This window comes from Musca autumnalis, unplaced genomic scaffold (genome assembly GCF_047663935.1).
Source record: "Musca autumnalis isolate F117 unplaced genomic scaffold, ASM4766393v1 scaffold_3, whole genome shotgun sequence".
NCBI classification, from domain to species: domain Eukaryota; kingdom Metazoa; phylum Arthropoda; class Insecta; order Diptera; family Muscidae; genus Musca; species Musca autumnalis.
Genome location: NW_027411866.1, coordinates 160,505,886 through 160,529,319, shown reverse-complemented (window position 1 = coordinate 160,529,319; position 23,434 = coordinate 160,505,886). Strand labels below are relative to the sequence as shown.

Sequence of the window (23,434 nt, the reverse complement as noted above, 5' to 3'; positions counted from 1 at the left end):
CTGCTAAAATATTTGATACCTCCAAGGAAGACTTAATACCAAATATAGCCATTTCTGTTGAGCAATGCCGCTAAAACCTTGAAAATATTGAAAATCGGAAGGTATCGTTCAATGAAGGCTACATAAAAAACTTCTACCGAATATTCTATGCGGGAAGGTTTTATACCCACAATGAAGACAACACACCAAACTGCCATAGCCACTTCGGTGGGATAATGGACTAAAACCTCCAAATTATCGAAACTCGGGAGGTACCGTCATATATGCCACTAATTCTCTGCAGAATTGGTTTGTACCCCCAAGGGAGACTAAGTACCATTTATGGCCATTTCGTATGAATAATGTGGCTATAAACTTGAAAATACCGAAGATCGAGAGGTACCGTTCAATGAAGAATATTTAGAAACCTGGACCTGTACCGAATATTCTATGTTTTATACCCACACTGAATACTAAATACCAAATTGCAGCCATTTCGGTTTGGATAATGAGACTAAAACCTCAAAAATATCTACACTCGGGTGGTACCGTTTTAGGGTAGCTTTATCAAAACGTGGACCTATGCTGATAATCCTTTGCAAAAATGCGGAGTCTAAATACTAAAGTATTGTCATTTCGGTAGGATAATGCGGCTAAAACCTTGAAAATTCCGAAAATCGGGCGGTCAGTCGGTGCTATATCAAAATGTGGACTGATATAACCAATTTTCAATACCAAACATGCTACGAGAAAAAATAGAAACTTCTGTACCAAATTGAAAAGCCCTATGTACAATATCGCGAGCTGTATCTTGATTTCAACAGATAGACGGATATCGTTAAATTCACTTATTTTTTATGTTGATCACGAATATATACTTTATAGGTTCTCCGAAGAATATTCCGATGAATCATAAAGTTAATTATACCCTTCATATTATGGGGGAGGTTATAAATAAAGTAATTTTCTATTTTACATCTGAAGATACCAGTGCAATAGGGTTATACCAAAACGTCGATTTATCGTCAATTCGGTTCGAATATCTAGAGGTTTCAATATTAGATAGACAAATTGTAGATAGATTACTAAGCCTTACACTGAAATCCAAAACGACGGGCCAGCAATGCGGAACCGGGTCAGCTAGTTTATTTATAAACTAACAAATATCTTAAAAAATGCACTTTAACACGTGTTGACAAATCAGTACTGATAGAAACGACTATAAATACTAGAATACCGTTCCCACGACCTTGAAAAATTGTGTACAGGCATTTTTTTAATATTTTATATTTTATGTAAATGTAATCTTATTTGACTATACAAATAACGGCATTCTTATTTATTCGTGGTTATATACAAATGTGGCCGAATCATAATCATTGAAATATACCAAACATTTTAGTAATCAAACTACTTCATAAAAGACACGAAATATTAAATTACATTGAATTAAGTTTGGAAGAAATTTTTGAAAAAGTTTTAGAGTTATTTTGCACAATAGCCATTTTAGTATGTAACTTACTCCGAAAAAAATTTGCACCGTTGTAAATGAGGCCGCTAGAACAACCTACTGAAAAAGGAATCAAAACGATGCGAGAGGAACCGGAGGTACCGGAAGCAGTAGACCGATATAGCTTATATTCCAACCTGATACATGACTAGATGAAATAATACGATGTGCAAAGTCTGCACCAATCACAAACTCCCGCGAGAATTATCTTGCGGATTTGCCATTTTGGTTGGCGCCGTCAGTGTTTCTTGGAGCTTTTAGGCCAATACTCTAGGAAGTATGGACTTGCAAAAAAAAAAAATAAATTATACGGTCGTAAAGGGAGCCGCAAAGAAAACTTACTGGAAAAATATCAAAACGATCCGAGAGGAGCTCTTAAACTTCACTTTATCCGAATTTTGTGTGGGAGGCACCCGAAGGAGTGGACCGATATAGTCCATATTCGAATCTGATCTATATCTGGAAGGAAAAATACGATGTGAAAGTTTTGACCAAATCGTTTGCTCCCTTTGAGAGTTATCGTTCACACCATTTTACAGACAAATTTTGAACATTTGTGGGAGACGTAACCGAAGGAGTGGAGCGATATGGCCGATCTTCGAATTTAAACTAAGTTTGGTCAAAATATTACGATACCCAATCGCACAGTGGATCCACCCATTGGCCAAAAATAAAAAAATGAATGTCAAAATTTTGGAACAACATCTGGCAACCCTGACAGCTATGACATGGATCTTTTTAAAAATATATTAATTTTTGTTTCATTCGAACGCAATCTTCTTAAGAATAGCTTCAAAAGTACAACCTATATTTTCAGTGCAAGTAAATATATTCAAAATATCGCGAAACTAATACGTATAGCAAAATATTATAGTGGATTTTGAAGAAGTAGGTAAAAGCTTAATTTTCATTAAAAAATAGTGTTTTAGAGTGTTGTGGAATTCTAGTTAGCTGCATATTTTCTTAGTGTATTTTGTAGTGCCAATTCGATCATATACATAAATTTGACCTAAGGTTTTAGTCATGATGCCCCCCAGTGCCCAAAGTGTATATAAGGAAAAAACAAAATTTTTTTGTTTTCCATCGAAAAAAATTAAAATTTATTTAAGCTACGTTAAAGATTTTTGCTTTATGGATTGAGAAAAAATTCCTATTCTCAAATCTGATCGAGATACTAATTTCGGTTATTGCGCGCAAAAGTTACGGCGGTTTCAATTCTGATAAAAATAAAAACATCTTTAAAAAACGCTACTCATTACGGAGGTGCCATAACTTTAGGAAAAAAGGTGTAAAGTAATAAGAAAGAATCAAAAAAATTGGTAGTTTGCAACTTGTTTTAATAAACTTCAAGCTATATATGCACCCCAAAAATATTTAAAAAATATGTACGTAATCCAATCATCGTGAAGATTCAAATGAAACCAAAACTTTACAAATGTGTTTAGCGGTTCGCATATTATAGCAAAAACATAAAATATATTGAGCAAATTTAAAAGAAAATTTAAGAAATAAATTTTTTTTTCAAATTTATTTTTTGAGTTACACTGTGTGTACTTTTTTGAGTCATGTTTTATTAGCCATATTCTGACTCCACGGTGTGATAGAACACCAAAAATGAGAAGACACGTGTCTCGCCGTTTTATTTTCCCTATCTCATCAGCTTTCGCGGTTATAGGCCTCCAAAGGTTTGAGGCTTTGATGTAAAAAGGGTCATTTAGTCCGGACTATATCTTTCAAACCGTTAGGAAATTTGAATATATTTCAGAGGCAAAGTTGTACTGTTGTCTTAAAGAACAAAAATTGTGAACACATATAATCCATCAAACTTCATCTGCAAGGTCAACATGGCCAAGGTCAAATTTCACTTAAAAATGTTCTCGGTTTTTGGTCTACATCTATCAAACCGATCAAATTTGAAGCAAACAAGCAACAAAAATGTACCTCAGATCTCAATAAACATCTTTCTAGAACATACGGACTATGTATAGACGATTCTTAAAGGTCAGGTTAAATAGCAAAGCAAATGGAATTTTTATCCCGTTTTCTCTGGGTCTGGTCCACAGATACTAAACCGTTCAATATTCAAGAAAACAACCAACTACAATAATGTAGCACAGACCTCAATAAACAACTTTCTGGAACATACGAAATGTCTATGAACGGTTCTAAATGGTAAAAATAGCAAAACACTTTTGATCGGTTTAATAGCTGTAGACCAAAACCCGAAAAAAAAATTTTAAAAGAAATTTGGCCTTGCAGATGAATATTGATGGATTATATGTGTTCACAATTTTTGTTCTTTTATACATGAGCTACAACTTTGCCTCTGAAATAAATTCAAATATCCTAACGGTTTGGAAGATATATTCGTGAGTAAATGACCCCTTTTTACATCAAAGCTTCAAACCTTTGGAGGCCTATAACCGCGAAAGTTGATGAGATAGGGAAAAATGACGAGACACGTGTCTTCTCTTTTTTTGTGTTCTATCACACTGTGGAATCAGAATATGGTTAATAAAACATGACTCAAAAATTACACACAGTGATATATTCTTCAACATTTCTTTATACAAAAGCAAGAAAGAAGATATAGCAGAGGTTACTTGAAAATATTTAATTACAAACTTTTGTGAAAGCTTTTGTTAAAAAACTCTCTATAGAAAAAACAACATTCGTTTTTGCCCGTTCACAGTGAATAACAATTTTTCTTTTTCTCTTCTCATATCTTTCAGGTAAAAACCGCACTAACAAACATCAAAAACACAACGCAATAATAAAAAAAGAGGAAACTTGAGGCATCTTCTGTCTCCCCGCACGCAACCAACGCTTTAACGTTTAACACATAGCCACACAGGAGCAGCACAAAGATAATATTGCAACAGTAAAAATGCGTCGTTCATCATTTACACCGGTTTTCAATATCTGCACACAGGAGCCACTCATTGTGGTCGAGGAGACCAATCCCACAGATGATGATGGTGCTGATGAGCTACTGGGTGCCGTCGGTGGTGGCAATGACTGTTGCACATCTGCAACCGCACGAAGGACAAACAGCGATGATTCGGATCCAGAATCACCTAAAAATCCATATCTGCTGTGTCCTTTGCAAGACATGCAACAAAGACGCAAACATTCATTGCCATCATTGCAAATAACCGAGGGAATAACAGCCAGTCAGGTGAGGCGTTTATCCGATGTGGGTGGTGAAACTGGTGGTCTTAGTCCACACGATGTGGAATTCTTAACCACACTATCACAATCACAAGCTGGCCCCTCGGGTGGCGGACGAAGACATTCTGTTGTAACTATATCGGCTGTACCACCCACACTATTTGGACGTAATCGCCGTGAATCCATATCCGGTACCCTTTACAGGTAAGTAAAGTTCAGGGTTTAGTTGCACTTTTTTTTGGTGTGGCTTCTTTTTGTTTTCATGTTATTATTTTCCATGGAAAATTCCCTTCAATGTTTGTGTGCTGAAAATTGCCAAAGATTGGTTAATGAGTTTTATAGCATCTGCAGAATTTTTGTTAGCTAAACGGAAGTGACATAATGGCTTTTTTTGTGCGGTTGAATTTTCAATTTAGTTGAGGTGTAGTGGATTGTCAGTCAATAAATAAGGATAGAATTAACGGCTTAAAGGTTATTTGATAAGCAAATGACAATAATTTACGGCGGAAATAATAATCGTAACAATTAATTGCTTTGAAGGTCATGTTTGGAACTGAAACATCATAATTATACCCTCCACCATAATATAGTGGGTATAATAATATATGTCATTCCTTATAACACATCGAAATATTTGTCTGAGACCATAAAATGTACATAGAGTCTTGATCAGCATCAAAATTCAAGCCGATAGAACCATGTCCGTCTGCCTGCTGAAATCAAGATACAGCTCGCAATATGTAAGATAGACCTTCAAAATTTGGTACAGAAGTTTCTAGTACTCCTACGATGATAGGTATTAAAAGTGGTCTATATCGGGCCGCGTTATGATATAGCACCCATAGAACGGTACCTCCCGATGTTCGGTATATTCAAAGTTTTAGACTTATTATCTTACCGAAATGGCTGAAATTTGGAATTTAGTTTTCCTTGGGGCTATAAAACTTTCTCCTAGAAATTTGGCGGTAGAGGTGCACGTTTTAATATCACCCCCATAGAGCGGTACCTTGTGATGTTCAATATTTTGAATGCTTTAGCAAACATTTTCTCACCAAAATTGCTTAAACTTGGTATTTAGTCTTCTTTGGGGCTCCGAAACTTTCTCGCAGAAATTTGTCAATACAGGTCCACGTTTTCACATACTGACTTACTTAGCTGGCCCATTACAGAACATTTGTTCCATAGACCGAACTAAGAAAAGATCTCCAATTATGTACCGCACCTTGTCATCTCTTCATCAACTTGTTTGCGCTATCTATTCTTTGGCCTGCCAATTCTGCGTGCACCGCCACCGGTCCGTATTTATATGCCTTTTTAGCGGGTTCATCATCGCTCATTCTTATTATATGACCTAGCCAACGCAATCGCTGCATCTCGATACGTTTAACTATATTGATGTCGTTGTATAGCAGATACAGCTCGTGGTTCATGCGACGTCGATATTCACCGTCAACACAGATTGGTCCGTAGATCTTTCGAAGAATTTTTCTCTCAAACACACCAAGCACTGCCATGTCTGCTTGCGCAAGTACCCAGGCTTCGGAGCCATACATCAGCACGGGTAGTATCAGTGTTTTGTAGAGCATTATTTTTGTTTGACGAAATGTGGCTTTGTTTTTAAACTGCTTACTTAAACCAAAGTAGCATCTGTTGGCCAATACAATTCTTCTTTTTATTTCACAACTGATGTCGTTTGTTGTGTTTACGGAGGTGCCGAGGTAGACAAAGTCTTTTACTACCTCAAAATTATAGGAACCAACTTCAACAGTTGGTCCGATCTCAATGGACGCATTGCTCGTCGACACCATTAACTTGGTCTCCTCGCCGTTTACCGCCAGACCCACTTTAGCAGATTTTCCTTCGACCTTCATAAAGGTATCGGTTACTTCTTTTACTGATCGTCCCACGATGTCTATATCATCAGCATAAGCACGTTTGCGTCTCGTATAACCTTTTCTAGCAGGATGTTAAAAATATCACACGAAAGGCTGTCTCCTTGCCTGAAACCTCTTTTGGTACAAAACTCTTCGGAGAGGTTCTTTCCTATTTTAACTGAAGATCTTGTGTCAATTAGAGTCATTTGCGGGGATACCAAAGTCAGACATGGCTGGGAATAACTTTGAACGTAGCGGGCTGTCGAAGGCTGCTTTATAATCGACAAAGAGGTGGTAGGTGTCGATCTGTATCTCTTGGGTCTTCTCCAGGATTTGCCACAGGGTAAATATCTGGTCAATGGTGGACTTGCCATGTATAAAGCCGCATTGCTATGGTCCCATTCTTTCGTTGACCATGGGCTTTAGTCGTTCGCACAATATCCCTGACACTATCTTGTAGGCGATAGGGAGAAGTCTTATGCCCCTATAGTTGGAGCATAAAGTCTTATCTCCTTTCTTATGGACGGGACACAGGTTGCTCAGGTTCCAATCGTCTCTCTCGGAAACGACGTTTATCCTCTCTCCTTTTCTCCCGATACCACTCTCGTGCGCTAAGCGCTGCTACTGATTGTAAAGTAGCTCTATATGCCGCATTTTTCTCTTCGGTAGCAGCACGACATTCCTGGTCATACCATGGATTCCTTGGTGGAGGTCTCTGGTATCCAAGTACTGATTTTGCGGCTGTTTGCATGGAGGGGGCAATGTTTTGCCATTGTCCTTATATGTTATCGGGACGAGGAGTGCTTTGATTAAGCAGTTAGGCCAGTTGAGTGGAATATGCTGTGGCTATCTGTTGTGATTGCAGCTTACCGATGTCTAACTTTCTTGTTGTGTCTGTTCGCACTTTGTTTGCTACGTTTAATCTGGTACACACCTTTGCTGCAACAAGGTAGTGGTCCGAGTCTATGTTTGCACCTCGGAACGATCGTACATCCAAAACGCTTGACAGCCAGGTGCCTTTCGACAGCCAGGTGCCCTTATGAATATCGAGATGCTTAAATCTGCTACTGCTAACTACAATGTTTCTTGCAGCTGTAAAGTCTATCAGCCTCATACCATTGTCAGATGTTTCACTGTGGAGACTGAATTTCCCGACTGTTGGGCCAAAGCTGATGTTGAAGAATTTTGCTTTTAATCGAATTGCAGCGAGTCTTTCATTCACTGGGGTGAAGCTGGAGACGAGATGTTTTAACCTCCGACCACCTACAAATCCGCAACCAAACTCATGCTTTATGTCATGGCAGCTATAATACAGTGCGTCACCTTTAGGTGTTGTTGTGACGCCTTTCCCATTCCATCGTATTTCCTGTATGGCAGTAATGTCGGCCTTGTACTTTTCAAGTACATCTGCCAATGCGTAAACTGCACCTTTCCTATAAAGAGTGCGAACATTCCAGGTGCATATTCGCAGATCATGGTCCTTAAAACGTTTGCGGGGTTCGTCAACTTTATAGGGGTTTGTTTTTCTTTTCTTTCGTTTTTTCATAGTAGGCTGTTTTTTCTAGGGGAGTCGATTTAGCCATGTCCGTCCATCTATCTGTTTGTCTGTCTGTCTGTCCGTCTGTCTGGCGGGCTGGTTCGCACGATAACTATCGAACGGATCAACCGATTCAAACGAAATTTTGGGTATCGTAATATTTTGTCCATACTTAGTTTATGTTAAAAGATGGGCCATATCGGTCAACTCCCCACAAAAGTTCAAAATTTGAGAGAAGTTCAAAATGGTGTGAACGATAACGCTCGAAGGTAGCAATCGATTTCAGATATAGATCGGGTTCGAATATGGACTATATCGGTCCACTCCTTCGGGTACCTCCCACACAAAATTCGGATAAAGTGAAGTTTAAGAGCTCCCCTCTGATCGTTTTGAATTTTTTTTTCAGTAACTTATCCCTGCGGTACGATTTGTTTCATACGCAAGGCCATACTTCCTGAGATATTAGCCTAAAAGCTCCAAGAAACCTTGACGACACCAACCAAAATGGCAAATCCGCAAAAAAATTCTCGCAGAGATTTCCTGATTGTTGCCAACTTTGCACATCGTATTACTTCATCCAATCATGTATCAGGTTGGAATATGGAATATATCGGTCCACTCCTTCGGGTAACTCCCACACAAAATTCGGATAAAGTGAAGTTGAAGAGCTTCTCTCGCATCGTTTTGATTCTTTTTTTAAGTAAGTTTTCCCTGCGGCTCCTCTACGACAGTACAATATCCTGAGATATTGGCCTAAAAGCTCCAAGAAACCTTGAAACCTCCACCATAGAATGGAGGGTATATTAACTTAGTTTTTTTTCGTTTATAACGTATTGAATTTTACATTTGCGACCCTATAAAGTATATATATTCTTGATCAGGATAAACTTATGAGTCCTTATAGCCATGTCAGTCTGTTATAATCACTCTAGCGTCCACAATATTTGAGCTAGAGCGCTATATTTTTGCACCCAATTGTCTTTTTTCCATAGGCAGGTCATGTTCGATGATGAGCTATGTATATCGGCCCACGTTTTGATATAGCTCCCATATTACGGTACATCCCGATTTTCGGTATTTTGGGGATTTTAGCTACATTTTGTGACCGAACTAGCCATAATTTGACTCCTAGCCATAATTTGATCCACGAAACTTGCTATTTGCCCTAGAAATATTTTTAAAAAATCCACGATATTTTTATTTAGAAATATTTTTTTAAAAATCCACAAAACTTGCTATTTTCCCTAGAAATATTTTTTTAAAAATCCACAAAACTTGCTATTTTCCCTAGAAATATTTTTAAAAATCCACGAGCCTTTCTAAGTGCCCTAGAAATATTCTTAAAAATCCACGAGCTTTAGTATGTGCCCTAGAACTATTTTTAAAAATTCACAAGCCTTGCTATGTGCCCTAGAAATATTTTTAAAAATCCACGAGCCGTGCTATATGCTCTAGAAATATTTTTAAAAATCCACGAGCCTTGATATGTGCCCTAGAAATATTTTTAAAAGTCCACGAGCCTTACTATGTGCCCTAGAAATATTTTTAAAAATCCACGAGCCTTTCTATATGCCCTAGAAATATTTATAAAAATTCACGACCCTTGCTTTGAGGACTATAAATATTTGTAAAAATTCACGACCCTTGCTTTGAGGACTATAAATATTTGTAAAAATTCACGACCCTTGCTTTGAGGACTATAAATATTTGTAAAAATTCACGAGCCTTTGAGGCCTATAAATATTTGTAAAAATTCACGAGCCTTTGAGGCCTATAAATATTTTTAAGAATCTACGAGCCTTGCTATATGCCCTAGAATTATTTTTAAAAATCCACGAGCCTTGCTATGTGCCCTAGAATTATTTTTAAAAATCCACGAGCCTTGCTATGTGCCCTAGAATTATTTTTAAAAATCCAGGAGCCTTGCTATGTGCCCTAGAATTATTTTTAAAAATCCACGAGCCTTGCTTTGAGGCCTATAAATATTTTTAAAAATCCACGAGCCGTGCTATATGCTCTAGAAATATTTTTAAAAATCCACGAGCCTTGATATGTGCCCTAGAAATATTTTTAAAAATCCACGAGCCTTTCTATATGCCCTAGAAATATTTATAAAAATTCACGACCCTTGCTTTGAGGACTATAAATATTTGTAAAAATTCACGACCCTTGCTTTGAGGACTATAAATATTTGTAAAAATTCACGACCCTTGCTTTGAGGACTATAAATATTTGTAAAAATTCACGAGCCTTTGAGGCCTATAAATATTTGTAAAAATTCACGAGCCTTTGAGGCCTATAAATATTTTTAAGAATCTACGAGCCTTGCTATATGCCCTAGAATTATTTTTAAAAATCCACGAGCCTTGCTATGTGCCCTAGAATTATTTTTAAAAATCCACGAGCCTTGCTATGTGCCCTAGAATTATTTTTAAAAATCCAGGAGCCTTGCTATGTGCCCTAGAATTATTTTTAAAAATCCACGAGCCTTGCTTTGAGGCCTATAAATATTTTTAAAAATCCACGAGCCTTGCTATATGCTCTAGAAATATTTTTAAAAATCCACGAGCCTTGCTATATGCTCTAGAAATATTTTTAAAAATCCATGAGCCTTGCTGTATGCCCTATAAATATTTTTAAAAATCTACGAGCCTTGCTATATGCCCTATAAATATTTTTAAAAATCTACGAGCCTTGCTATATGCCCTATAAATATTTTTAAAAATCCACGAGCCTTGCTATACGCCCTAGAAATATTTTTAAAAATCCACGAGCCTTGCTATATGCCCTACAAATATTTGTAAAAATCCAGGAGCCTAGCTATGTGCCCTAAAAATATTTGTAAAAATCCACGAGCCTTGCTTTGAGGCCTATACATATTTTTAAAAATCCACGAGCCTTGCTATATGCTCTAGAAATATTTTTAAAAATCCACGAGCCTTGCTATGTGCCCTAGAATTATTTTTAAATATCCACGAGCCTTGCTATGTGCCCTAGAAATATTTTTAAAAATCCGCGAGACTGCTTTGAGCCCTAGAAATATTTCTAAAAATCCACGAGCCTTGCTATGTGCCCTAGAAATATTTTCAAAAATCCAGGAGCCTTTCTATGTGCCCAAGAAATATTTCTAAAGATCCACGAGCCTTGCTATGTGCCCTAGAAATATTTTCAAAAATCCAGGAGCCTTGCTATGTGCCCTAGAAATATTTTTAAAAATTCAAGAGCCTTGCTATGTTCCCTGGAAATATTTTTAAAAATCCATGATTCTTGATATGTGTCTTAGAAATATTTTTAAAAATTCGCCAGCCTTGCTATGTTCCCTGGAAATATTTTTAAAAATCCACGAGCCTTACTATGTGACGTAGAACTATTTTTAAAAATTCAAGAGGACACAACAAGGGTCCTAGAATTTTTTTTAATCCACGAGCCTTACTATCTGACCTAGAACTATTTTTAAAAATCCATGATCCTTGATATGTGCCCTAGAAATATTTTTAAAAATCCATGATCCTTGATATGTGCCCTAGAAATATTTTTAAAAATCCACGAGCCTTGCTATGTGCCCTAAAAATATTTTTAAAAATCCACAAAAAACCGTCAACATAGGTCCATGGTTTGGTATAGCCCCAATATAACGGTACCTCTTGATTTTCGGTATTTTGAGAATTTTAACCACAATTTTTAACCGAACTACCTGTAAATTGACGTTTGGTGTTCCCAGTGGTCACAAAACTAGTCCACCCAAAATTGTCGACACGGTCCACGTTTTAGTACAGCCCCCAATAAAGGTACCTCACCATTTTCGGTATTTGGAAGATTATAGCTACAATTTTTAACCGAACTACCTGTATTTAGACAATTAAGGCTCCTAGTAATCACAAAAAATCTCCACCAAAACTGTCAACATAGGTCCATGTTTTAGTATAGCCCCCATATAACGGTACCTCCTGATTTTCGGTATTTTAAGGATTTTACCTACAATTTTCGACCAAACTATCTGTAATTCCACATTTGGTCACAGTGGTCACAAAACTTCTCCACCAAAAATTGCCAACGTAGGTCCACACTTTGGTATAGCCTCATATAAATGTGCTGACCGAATGAAGACATTTTTATATGCATTTTTACCTTATTTAGGTATCAGTGGTCATAAAATATCTCACCGTAAAATTGTGAACGGGAAAGGAAATAATTATTCCGTTTTAGTTCAGAATATTTTATTGTGGAGGGTATAAAAAGTCCAACTCGGCCGAATTTAACGTGTTTTTTTTCTTGTTTAGATAAGATTTGATAAATTATGCATTTTGGGTATCCGTGGTCGAAAAAATTTTACATATAAAATAGTGGACAGGGATGGAAATTAATTGTTCCATTTTAGTTGAAAATATTTTAGGGTGGAGGGTATAAAAAATTCGACACGGCCGAACTTAAAGATGTGTTACTTGTTGATATCGTGAATCTAGCTTTGAGAAATAGATGCCGATGTTCTATTGTTTTATTTTAGTGTTGTCATGGACGGCTCCAATTAAGTCTCCTTTAGTGATGTTGTTCGGTTTCCAAATCTGTCACTATTGCAATTTCTTTCAGAGTGTCCTTTATTACTTCCACTTCTCTATAGGGATACTTATGGGCTAATTTATTCTTGGCAAATATATCGGCTTCTCTCTCTCTCTCTCTCTACGGATTTCCTTATTTTGAGAGGTGTCGTCTTTTCTCTCTCCAAGTGTTTCCTTCACTTTTCGACTTGTTGTAATTCATTTTTGTTGTTATCACGGTTCTATCTGAAATTCTTGTTTTTAAAGGGATAACTTGGGGCCAAGTTGCTGCCGGTAAAATCGAGTGATTATTTTTAATGGTTTTTTCTTTTATTTTATTTTTATTTTTTTTTTAATTCTATGCCTTAAACAAAATTAATTTTTAATTAATAAATTCTCTTTTTCTTTTTTTGTTTTTACTTCTTATAATAAAACAAGAAAATAAATAATTTTTTCTCATTTATCTTTTGCAGTGGCAGTCGTCGTAGTAGTGGTATACAAGGACCACCACTTACAGATCATCGTGGCAGTATACACAATTTACAATTGGATCTTATGGATGGTATTTTACATGCACGTAAAACTCGTTCTGGCAGTGGTGTTTGGCAAGCACCCATACTGAAAGAAACCGAAAGCAATGTTCCCGTGCAAACATAAATTAATCGAAAAGTTGTCGTTTAGTTCGTATTGCAATATCCCAATATAGCCTTCTTTTTTCTACTACTAGCTGATATAATTTTTAAACTTCAACCATAGCAGGACACAAATGTCACAAGTTTGTCATCCTTTAAAATACCATTACACAAAAATAATAAAAACAACGTGGACAAAATTTGAAGCAACTAACAACAACAGAATACTAAGTCACATCTACAAGATACGGAAGAATCCCCAAAAAAGGTAATGGATGTTAATTTGGTTACAACAGGAAACGGAAATTGTCCAACATGTCATCCGCCACCACCCCTTTTTACGTTCAACTTTCTACTTTCAGTGGTTAACCATAACAAAAATCAATATTAAACATTTTTACAAAACGGAAGCGGTAAGTAAATTGTATTTTATTCTCATTTGCTCTGCACTTGTTTTTGGATTTAATTAAAATTTAATTTTGTCCTAAGCTGAAACAGTTTTATGAAATATTTTATCCTTGTGTTGCGTTAATTTGTTTCATGTCCTCGCAGTTACGCAATATTTTGTGTGCGTATGCTTGAAGGCCTTATTATTATTTCATTATAATTTCCAGGATGTTGTTGGCATTGATGTTAAATATTATTATGTACATAAGGGCAAACAAAAAAAATAAATAAATAACGGCCTACCCCATAAATTTCTGCCATTTGATCCAAAAAAAATTTGATCCATTCGACGACAAAATTTTACCATTTCATTGTTGTGGTTAATAAAGCCAATACTACAAAAATTTATGAAAATCGGCCCAACTATATTATAAAACAATGTATTAAGGTAAAACTACTTACCTCACTACTTACTTATTAATTAGTACGGTGGCACGAGCGTTAATGCTCGTACGGGTGGCATAGTGTGTTCTGCTACAAATCAGAAGTTCGCGTGATCAAATCCAGCAGAGAGCGATATATATCTCGGTAAAACACCGTTCAGTGGGGGCTATTTCAAAACGTCGATCAATACCGGCAAATTTTTGGCGGAAAGTTTTTATACTCAAAGAAGACTAAATACCAAATTTCCTATATTTCAGTAAGCGAATGTATCTAAAACTTAAAAAGTACCGAAAATGATGCAGTACGCTTCTATAAGGATAAAGGAAGACATGGGCCTATACTGATAACACTCTTCTGGAATATTTTATAACCCCTTGGAAGACTAAATAACGAATTTCAGTCATTTTGGTGGGATATTGACGTCACAACCTTCAGTATTACGAAAATAGGGAGATACCGTTCCAAGGAGGCTATATCGAAACGTGGACATATACTGACGAATTTTAGTCGGAAATGGGGGGAATATGAAGGCGTGGACCTGTACAGACAAATTTCTGGTTAACAGTTTTATATCACCAACGAAAACTAAATACCAAATTGCAGCCATTTTGGTGGAATATTGACAACCTTCAAAATACCGAAAATCGGGATGTTCCGTTCTATGGAAGCTATATGAAGGCGTGGACTGGGAGCTATATGAAGGCGTAGACCGGGAGCTATATGAAGGCGGACTGTACCGACAAATTTAGAGGGGAATATGAAGGCGTGGACCTATACCTACAAAATACAGGTGGAAAGTTGTATACCCCACATGAAGACTAAATACGATATTTTAGCCATTTAGGTGGAATATTGAAGCCACAACTTTCAAAATACCGAAAATCGGCAGGTACAGTTCTATGGGTGCTATATGAAGGCGTGAACCTATACCAAACAGTTTAAAGAGGAAGTTTGAGTACCCTCAACGAAGTCTACATACCAAATTTCAGCCCTTCAAAATATTGAAAATCAGGAGGTACCGTTCAATGTGGAAAGTGTGGACCTACACCGACAAATTTAAAGAGGAAAGTTGAGTACCCCCAACGAAGTCTAAATAACAAATTTTAGCTATTTCGGAATAATATTTAGGCCACAACCTTCAAAATACAGAAAATCGGGAGGTACCGTTCTATGGGGGCTACATGAAGGCGTGGACCTATGCCGACAAGTTTAAAGGTGGAAATTTTATACCCTCAACAAAGATTATATAAAAAATTTCAGCCATTTCGGTGAAATATTGAGGTCAAAACCATCAAAATACCGAAAATCGGGAGGTACCGTTCTATGGGGGCTATATGAAGGCGTAGATCGATACCGACAAAATTCTGGGGGAAAGTTTTATACCCCCCAAGAAGACCATGTACCAAATTTCAGGCACTTCGGTGTGATAATGAAGCTAAAACCTTCAAAATACCGAAAATCGGGTAGTACCGTTCTATGGGGGCTATATCTAAACGTGGACCGATATAGCCCATTTGCAATACCAAACAGCCTAGGAGTAATAGAAACTTCTATACCAAACTACAAAGCTTTGTCTTAAAAATTGTGAGCTGTATCTTGATTTCAAAATACAGACAGACGGACGGGCCGACGGACATGGTTAGATCGACTTAAACTTTTACCCTGATCAAGAATATATATACTTTATAGGGTCTCCGATGAATATTTCGATGTGTTACAAACGGTATGACAAATTTAATTATATCCTCCATAATATGGTGGAGGGTATAAATATGAAGTGGGTTGAAATTGAACAAATTCCACCCCAACTGTTCTAAAAATAGAACATATTTATACCCTCCACCATAATATGGAGGGTATAATTAAATTTGTCATTCCGTTTGTAACACATCGAAATATTCTTCGGAGACCCCATAAAGTATATATATTCTTTATGAGGGTAAAATTCTAAGCCGATATAACCATGTCCCTCTGTCCGTCCGTCCGTCCGTTGAAATCAAGATACAGCTCGCAATTTCTAAGATAGAGCTTTGTAATTTGGTACAGAAGTTTCTATTACTCCTAAGATGTTTGGTATTGCAAATGGGCTATATCGGTCCACGTTTTGATATAGTCCCCATAGAACGGTACCTCCCGATTTTCGGTATTTTGAAGGTTTTAGCTCCATTATCTCACCGAAATGGCTGACATTTAGTACATAGTCTTGGCTGGGGGTATAAAACATTCCCCCAGAATTTTGTCTGTATGGTTCCAGGCCTTCATATAGCCCCCATTGAACGGTACCTCCCGAATTTCGGTATTTTGAAGTTTAGACACATTGTTTTCCGAAATTGCTGAAATTTGGTATTTAGTCTTTTTCATAAACGAATGGAAACTAATTGTTCCAATTTACTTTAATACAACTCATGGTGGAGGGTATAACAAGTTTGGCCCGGCCGAATTTTACGCCGCTCTTACTTGTTATACCCTCAGCATTTATGCTAACGAGGGTATATACACTTTCATGCAGGCAAAATGTGCCTGATCGAAATAATGGTTTTAGAACCCAGGTTTGTTTGGACGAAATGTATTTCAAACAATTTGGAGTTGATTTAGCAATGTCCGTCCGTCTCTCTGTCTGTCTGGTTGGAGCGCACGATAACTCTCGAACGGATCAACCGATTCGGTTCAAATTTTAACTTTCGTAATATTTTGTCCAAACTTAGTTTAAGTTCGAAGATGGGTTATATCGGTCTACTCCTTCCGGTACCTCCCCCACAAAAGTTCGAAACTGTTCGGAAAATTTGTGCGCACGATAACTCTTGAAAGGAGTAACCGATTTGGTCCGTACTTAGCGTATCTAAAACACCGTGTGTAGTGGTTGGAGTGCAAGATAACTCTCGAACGGATCTGCCGATTTGGTCCAAAATTACGCTTTCGTTATATTTTGCGCAAACTTAGTTTAAGTTCGAAGATGAGCCATATCGGTCCACTTCTGCAGGTATCTCCCCAACAAAAGTTCAAAAATGTTCGGAAAAATTTTGCGCACGATAACTCTTGATGGGAGTGACCGATTTGGTCCATACTTTACAGGTCCACTCCTTCCGGATAAATGGTACGTGCGATATCTCATAGACGTAGCAACCGATTTGGTCCAAACTTTGGATCTCTAAATGTTGTCGAAACTTAGTTTATGTTCAAATTTGGGCCATATCTATCCACTCCTTGGGGTACCACCCACACAAATGTTCAACATTTTTGGCTGGTTAAGGGTCTGTTCGAGGATCCTTTGGATATTTTTACCGAAGGTTTTCCTAGTGGCCCTGTTTACAGCGATATTATGTTTTTGTAGGCTAGTATGGTAAAAAAGCCCTATCTATCGACATTCCCGGAAATTTTTGAGCTTTAAGCCTATCCATATTTTTGTCGATTCATACATTTTGAAAACCCTTCTAAATACATTTTTTTTTTTTCTTAGGAAAAAAATTATTTCAATCCACACAGGCTGAGGGTAAATCTCAGTTGGCAAATCCGACTGATACTTTTTATACCCTCAGCATTTATGCTAACGAGGGTATATACACATACGGGCATGTGCCTCATCGAAATAATGGTTTTAGACCCCAAGTATGTTTGGACGAAATGTGTTTCAGACAATTTGGAGTCGATTGAGCAATGTCCGTCTGTCTGTCTGGCTGGCTGGAGCGCACGATAACTCTCGAACGGATAAACCGATTCGGTTCAAATTTTGGCTTCCGTAATATTTTGCCCAAACTTAGTTTAAGTTCGAAGATGGGTTATATCGGTCCACTCCTTCCGGTACCTCCCACACAAAAGTCCGAAAATGTTCGGAAAATTTGTGCGCACGATAACTCTTTAAGGGAGTAACCGATTTGGTCCATACTTTGCACATCCTGAAATGTGTACCAGACTCAGATAAGGTTTCAATATGGGCTCAATCGGTCCACTCCTTCGGATACCTCCCACACAAAATTTCGGAAAAGTTCAGTTTAGGGCCATCTCTCGAATCGCTTTGATTTTTGTTGGAACAACTTGTATTCACTGCTCCCGATACGACGGTGCAAGTTTCATTAGGGGCAAGTTCATACTTCCTGGGAAAATAGCATGAAAGTTGCAAAAAAACCCTATGACACCGTGTGAGGTGGTTGGAGCGCAAGATAACTCTAGAACGGATCTGTCGATTCGGTCCAACATTTGGCTTTATTAATGTTTTGTCCAAACATAATTTAAGTTCGAAGATAAGCCATATCGGTCCACTCCTTCAGGTACCTCCCCCACAAAAGTTCAAAAATGTTCGGAAAAATTGTGCGTACGATAACTCTTGAAGAGAGTGGCCGAATTGGACCATACTTTACACATCTTAATATATCTACCAGATATAGATCAGGTTCAAATATGGACTATATTTGTCCACTCCATCCGGTACCTCCCACACAAAATTTCGAATAAGTTCACTTTAAGACCTGATATCGAATCAAGTCCATACTTCTTGAGCAAACAGCCCGAAAGGTGTAAAAACCCCATATGCACCATATGTAGTGACTGGAGATCCACTTCCATAATGGTCAATGTAGATCCATTCCTTTTAGTATCTCCTCCGCAAAACTTTTGATTTCTAATCCTAATGAACATTTTTGACGGTTCAAATTCCCAAAAATTTTAAAAACCCCTAAATACATACGTTTTTGGGAAAAAAATATATCAATATATACAGGCTGAGGGTATATCTCTGTCGGCAAAGCCGACTGGTACCTTTTACTTGTTTAGTTGCTTTTAGCTTATTTTTAAACTTTTAGTGGCCATACAATAACTAGTTATTTTAGTGGTTGTAGTAAAACTAGTTATTCAGTGCGACATGCCTTGTTAAAATAATGGTTTAGTACTGGGTTTCAGGGACGTACGCAGGATTTCATTTCGGGGGGGGCCAACTTGACCAAAAATCTTGAAAAATTCAAATGTTGTGTAGCGTTACGTAAAGCTATTTTAAAGGGTAATGGTCACTTATAAGTATCAGAAAAACCATTTTCATTAATTTTTTATAAAAAATCTATTAAAACTTGAGTAACCTTCTAATTGTTTTTTTTTTTTTTTTTTTTTTGAATAATCTTTCTGACAAATGCCCGCCTATAAAGCACTGTTTTTACTAAAGTAGTTTGCGGTACCCACTGTTGTTTGAAAAAGAATAAACCGATCAGCATATATGTTTGTGGGATCATTTAGAACCCAATAATCTGGTCCATTATCGAAACGGAATTAAAAAAAATCAATTTTTAAAAATTTTGAACAGTTAAAATTAAAATTTCAATTTAAAAAAAAAACGGACTCCGTCAGCAGTTTTTTAAAGACTCTCTTGGTTAAGCACATGATTTATGTGTATAATAGTCCCAAAAAATATATAAAGACCGGAGCTATATTGGGCACCGCTTTCAAAAGTGCCACTTCGAGGAAAAGACGTTTTTAGATTCTATGCTACATATAGAACACAATGTTTCCCTTCGAATGCTAATATCTCGGTAAATTTTTGTCCGATGGACTGGAAAATTTTGGCACATAATCTATTCTACTTGTACTTTAAAATGAGCCAAAAAATTTGGATTTTTCGAATTTTATATGAAATATTGTATATAAATTCAATAGAAAGTATATAAATTCAAAAGAAAGAGTTCATAATATTTAGAATTGAAAATAGACAATATCAGACCACGTTCAGTAAAGTCGCCATGTAAAATTTAAGCCCCGTTTTCGGTATATTGAAGTTTTTAATCATACAGGCCCACGTTATAGTTTATCGCAGAATTTTACAACCACAAAGAATTGCCGTTGTCTTTGCTATAGCAAGAATTTTACTATTTCGATGATCTTAGCCTAATTTTTAAGAATATCGGCTGCTGTTGTCGTTGATATGTTTCCAAATGAAAACATTAAGAACAAGTAAAAAAGTATCAGTCGGCTTTGCCGACAGAGATATACCCTCAGCCTGTGTATATTGAAACAATTTTTCCAAAAATACGTATGTATTTAGGGGGTTTTAAAAATTTTGCGGAGGAGATACTAAAAGGAATGGATCGACATTGACCGTTATGGAAGTGGATCTCCAGCCACAACATATGGTGCCATAGGGGGTTTTTACACTCTTCGGGCTGTTTGCTCAAGAAGTATGGACTTGCCCCTAAAAAACTTTTACCATCGTAATTGAGGCAGCGAATGCAAGTTGCTTCAACAAAAATTAAAGTGCTTCGAGAGCATGTCTTAAAGTGAACATATCCGAAAGTTTGTGTGGGAGGTACCGGATGGAGTGGACAAATATAGTTCATATTTGAACCTGATCTATGTCTTGTAGATATATTAGGATGTCTAAAGTATAGACAAATTCGGCCACTCCCATCCAGAGTTATCGTGTGCACAATTTTTCCGAACATTTTTGAACTTTTATGGCGTAGGTACCGATATGTCTTATATTTAATTTGGACAAAACATTACGAGATTCATTACTTGGTCCAAATCGGTTGATCCGTTCGAGAGTTATCATGAGTTCCAACCTGCCAGACAAACAGAGATACAGACGGATGGACCGTGGTAAGTACGCACAAAAATTCATTTGTCTTCATTATTTTTTCGTACTGTTTAGCCGCAAATTTGTCTAAAATAGAATAACAAAATTTTGGCGATGGCAGTAAAACAAATTTCTAATTGGCTTTCAAGATGTACTCCACGAAGAACCGACCCTTCATACATTGTATCCAGTATACATTTTTTCATATACTTCCATTCCCTCAATACTGAACTCGTTATTTTTGTTGTTACAGGATGAGTTTTAAGCCTCGAGAGCTCTATATAGTTCGAATATGACATAAACTTGGAGTAGTATATTCATTAAGGAATTCGAATTTGATAGTGGAATGATATGACATGAAGAAGTAAATCAGATTTCATTGGAAGCTTCTCTCTAAAACAGCATACAAACAAAATTTTTTTAAATCTTTTCTTACAAAACTTGTTAATGATGTACATTTTTTGTTCAGAAACTTAAGAAAATATAAGTTTTAATTTGAAATCTGCAAAAATACAAACATTTTTATGAGAAAAAAATATAATAACTAGTTACAGCAGCTTAACAAATTTTGTTCGACCAAACCATTTCGGGGGGGGCCCGGGCCCCCTGTGCCCCCCCCCCCCCCAGCGTACGTCCCTGCTGGGATTTTAGGTAGTTACGACTACAAAAAAGTACCCTTTAAACTCATTATTTGATAATGGTTTCTTTTTGCTGGGAAATTACATAAAATTTGCCAAATTTGCATTTCTGCCCTGAAAATATACCACAAAAAAAAACAAGGAAGAAGGTTTCATTCAGTTGTGCTGACGGAGATATACATTAGGGATATAACCAAAAAATACCATGCCAGTACCATGTGCGGAATATTGTCCTGATCAGGAAAATGCGTTTGTTAGTCCGATTCGGTTAGAAAAGTTTCCGCACCGATTGCGATTACTAAAGCCCTTTTGATATTTTTTCTATTTAAAATTTAAAATTTGCTTTGTTTGAATAAATATTTATAGAAAACAAATACGATTCTCACAGGCAAAGTCATTAAAAACGGTCTGTAACTTTCGCGAATTCGTTGCAAATGGCCACATATTCTCTTGTCCGATAGGTACAATAAATATAAACATAAAATTCGCGAGATTATAAAGAATAACAAAAAAGTACAATATTGTCAAAGGTGCATTAAATGCTGTGAAATATCGATATTTGATAAAAAATTGTTCCAGAATGGTTTGATATTGATTTTAAATTAGATTAAAACTATTAATAAGTTTTTACGAACAGCGTATATGTCATTATAACGAATAAAATTAAATAATGTATTATTCAACTTCAATGCATTTGATGCGGAAACTTTTTTCGCGATGGAGAAAAGAAGTAGTTTTTCATGCTCTACACGGCTATACGGTGGTATTTTTAATATTTGCAAAAATTGCAAAAAAAGTTATAACCCTAATATACATACCCTCAGCATCTGACCAAAAAAAGAAGCAAACAAAATAATTATGCCATTATAAAAAATGTTACATCTACAAAACTACTGAACCGATTTTCATGAAATTGTTAGGGGATGTACAGAGAAGGCCAACGGTGAAAATAGGATCCATATTTTCTTGAATTTCGAAAAACGCCAGATATTGATAATATGGGATAGGGGTAGAGTATGGTAAGGCTATATATTATAGCCTTGGGCTGTGTACCTTCGTTTATCATGGTTTCAAGAAATATAATATTTATTTATTTTTATTTACTCTGTTTAATATGTACAACAAACACACAATATGCTGCAAAAATAATTAAAATTTATTATTTTTACTTTCAGCTCAAAAACCACCATTAAATATTTTTAATTATTTTTATAATATTTTAAAACAATTTTATTTATCGTTTATCTTGCCTATATTTAGTAAGGAATTGATATGAACTCTTTTTATAGAATGTATGTTTCAGAAAAAATAAAAATAAATAACAACCAAATAATTCAAAATATAAGAATTAAATATAACAATTATTATTGAACAATCTTAAAAGACAAAAACGATTTAACTGTGTAGAGAAATGAACAAAAAATCAAACGTTTTGTCAATGTTACAAAGAAAAAATTAAAAAAAATTATCTTCATCGCTATAGCTATAAGTTTATTTTTTAATTAGAACACAAAAGAGAACAAAAGGCAAATTTACAAAAGGTATTACTGTTTAAAAATTAAAACTAACAAAAAAATGTAGGTTAAGAGCAATATAAGAAAAAATAATAAAGAAAATAAAATAAAAAAAATCATTTCTAACATTATTAACAAAAAAAAAAAAAATAATTTTTAAATTGCAACAACAATATATTTAAAAAAATGTTCGTTCATAAAAGAAAAACTAATAAATTCCCCTAAATAAATATATTAAGAAAAACCTTTTCATTTCAAAACAACATATAACATTAACAATGAGCAATGATTACGTGCAAAACACAATATTTGACATATTAGTGTGAACTTTTTTAACGGTTCTTAATTATCCCATAATTTAAATGGAAACGTCCAATAACATAGTTAATTAAATGGACGTGTATCGCTGTTTCAGTGGTTATTTTGCCTGTGTTTAAATGAAAATATAATGCAATTACTTCGTTTATTAAGCAATGGAAGCTGGAGCTTTGTACGTATTATTGATTATTTCAATATGATATCGAATTTCTGTTATTGGAGCGACATAATCCAATTTAACCCACAAACAAGTTTGGCCGGGGCGAACTTAACGTCATTCTTACTTGTCATAAAATATTTTTTTTTTCTCTGAAACGCATAGTTTTCCTGCAGTCGCCCTTC

The 23,434-nt window shown here is 36.0% G+C and overlaps 1 protein-coding gene across 1 annotated transcript; it reads left to right on the top strand.

Annotated features, from left to right (window-relative positions):
• Positions 1 to 4,236: 4,236 nt before the first annotated feature.
• On the top strand, positions 4,237 to 22,869 carry LOC141396569 (uncharacterized). Its single transcript, XM_073972137.1, has 3 exons — positions 4,237 to 4,864; positions 13,080 to 13,651; positions 22,436 to 22,869. Exons 1-2 carry the CDS (start codon positions 4,377 to 4,379, stop codon positions 13,261 to 13,263), a joined length of 672 nt encoding a protein of 223 aa, XP_073828238.1. The 5' UTR covers positions 4,237 to 4,376; the 3' UTR covers positions 13,264 to 13,651; positions 22,436 to 22,869.
• The last annotated feature ends 565 nt before the right edge of the window (positions 22,870 to 23,434 follow it).

Bases quoted from the DNA above. Each gene is read 5' to 3' on its own strand.
- LOC141396569 (XM_073972137.1), top strand. From the start codon at position 4,377: ATGCGTCGTTCATCATTTACACCGGTTTTCAATATCTGCACACAGGAG. The intron at 4,865-13,079 runs GTAAGTAAAGTT...TATCTTTTGCAG, and splicing joins ATATCCGGTACCCTTTACAG to TGGCAGTCGTCGTAGTAGTG.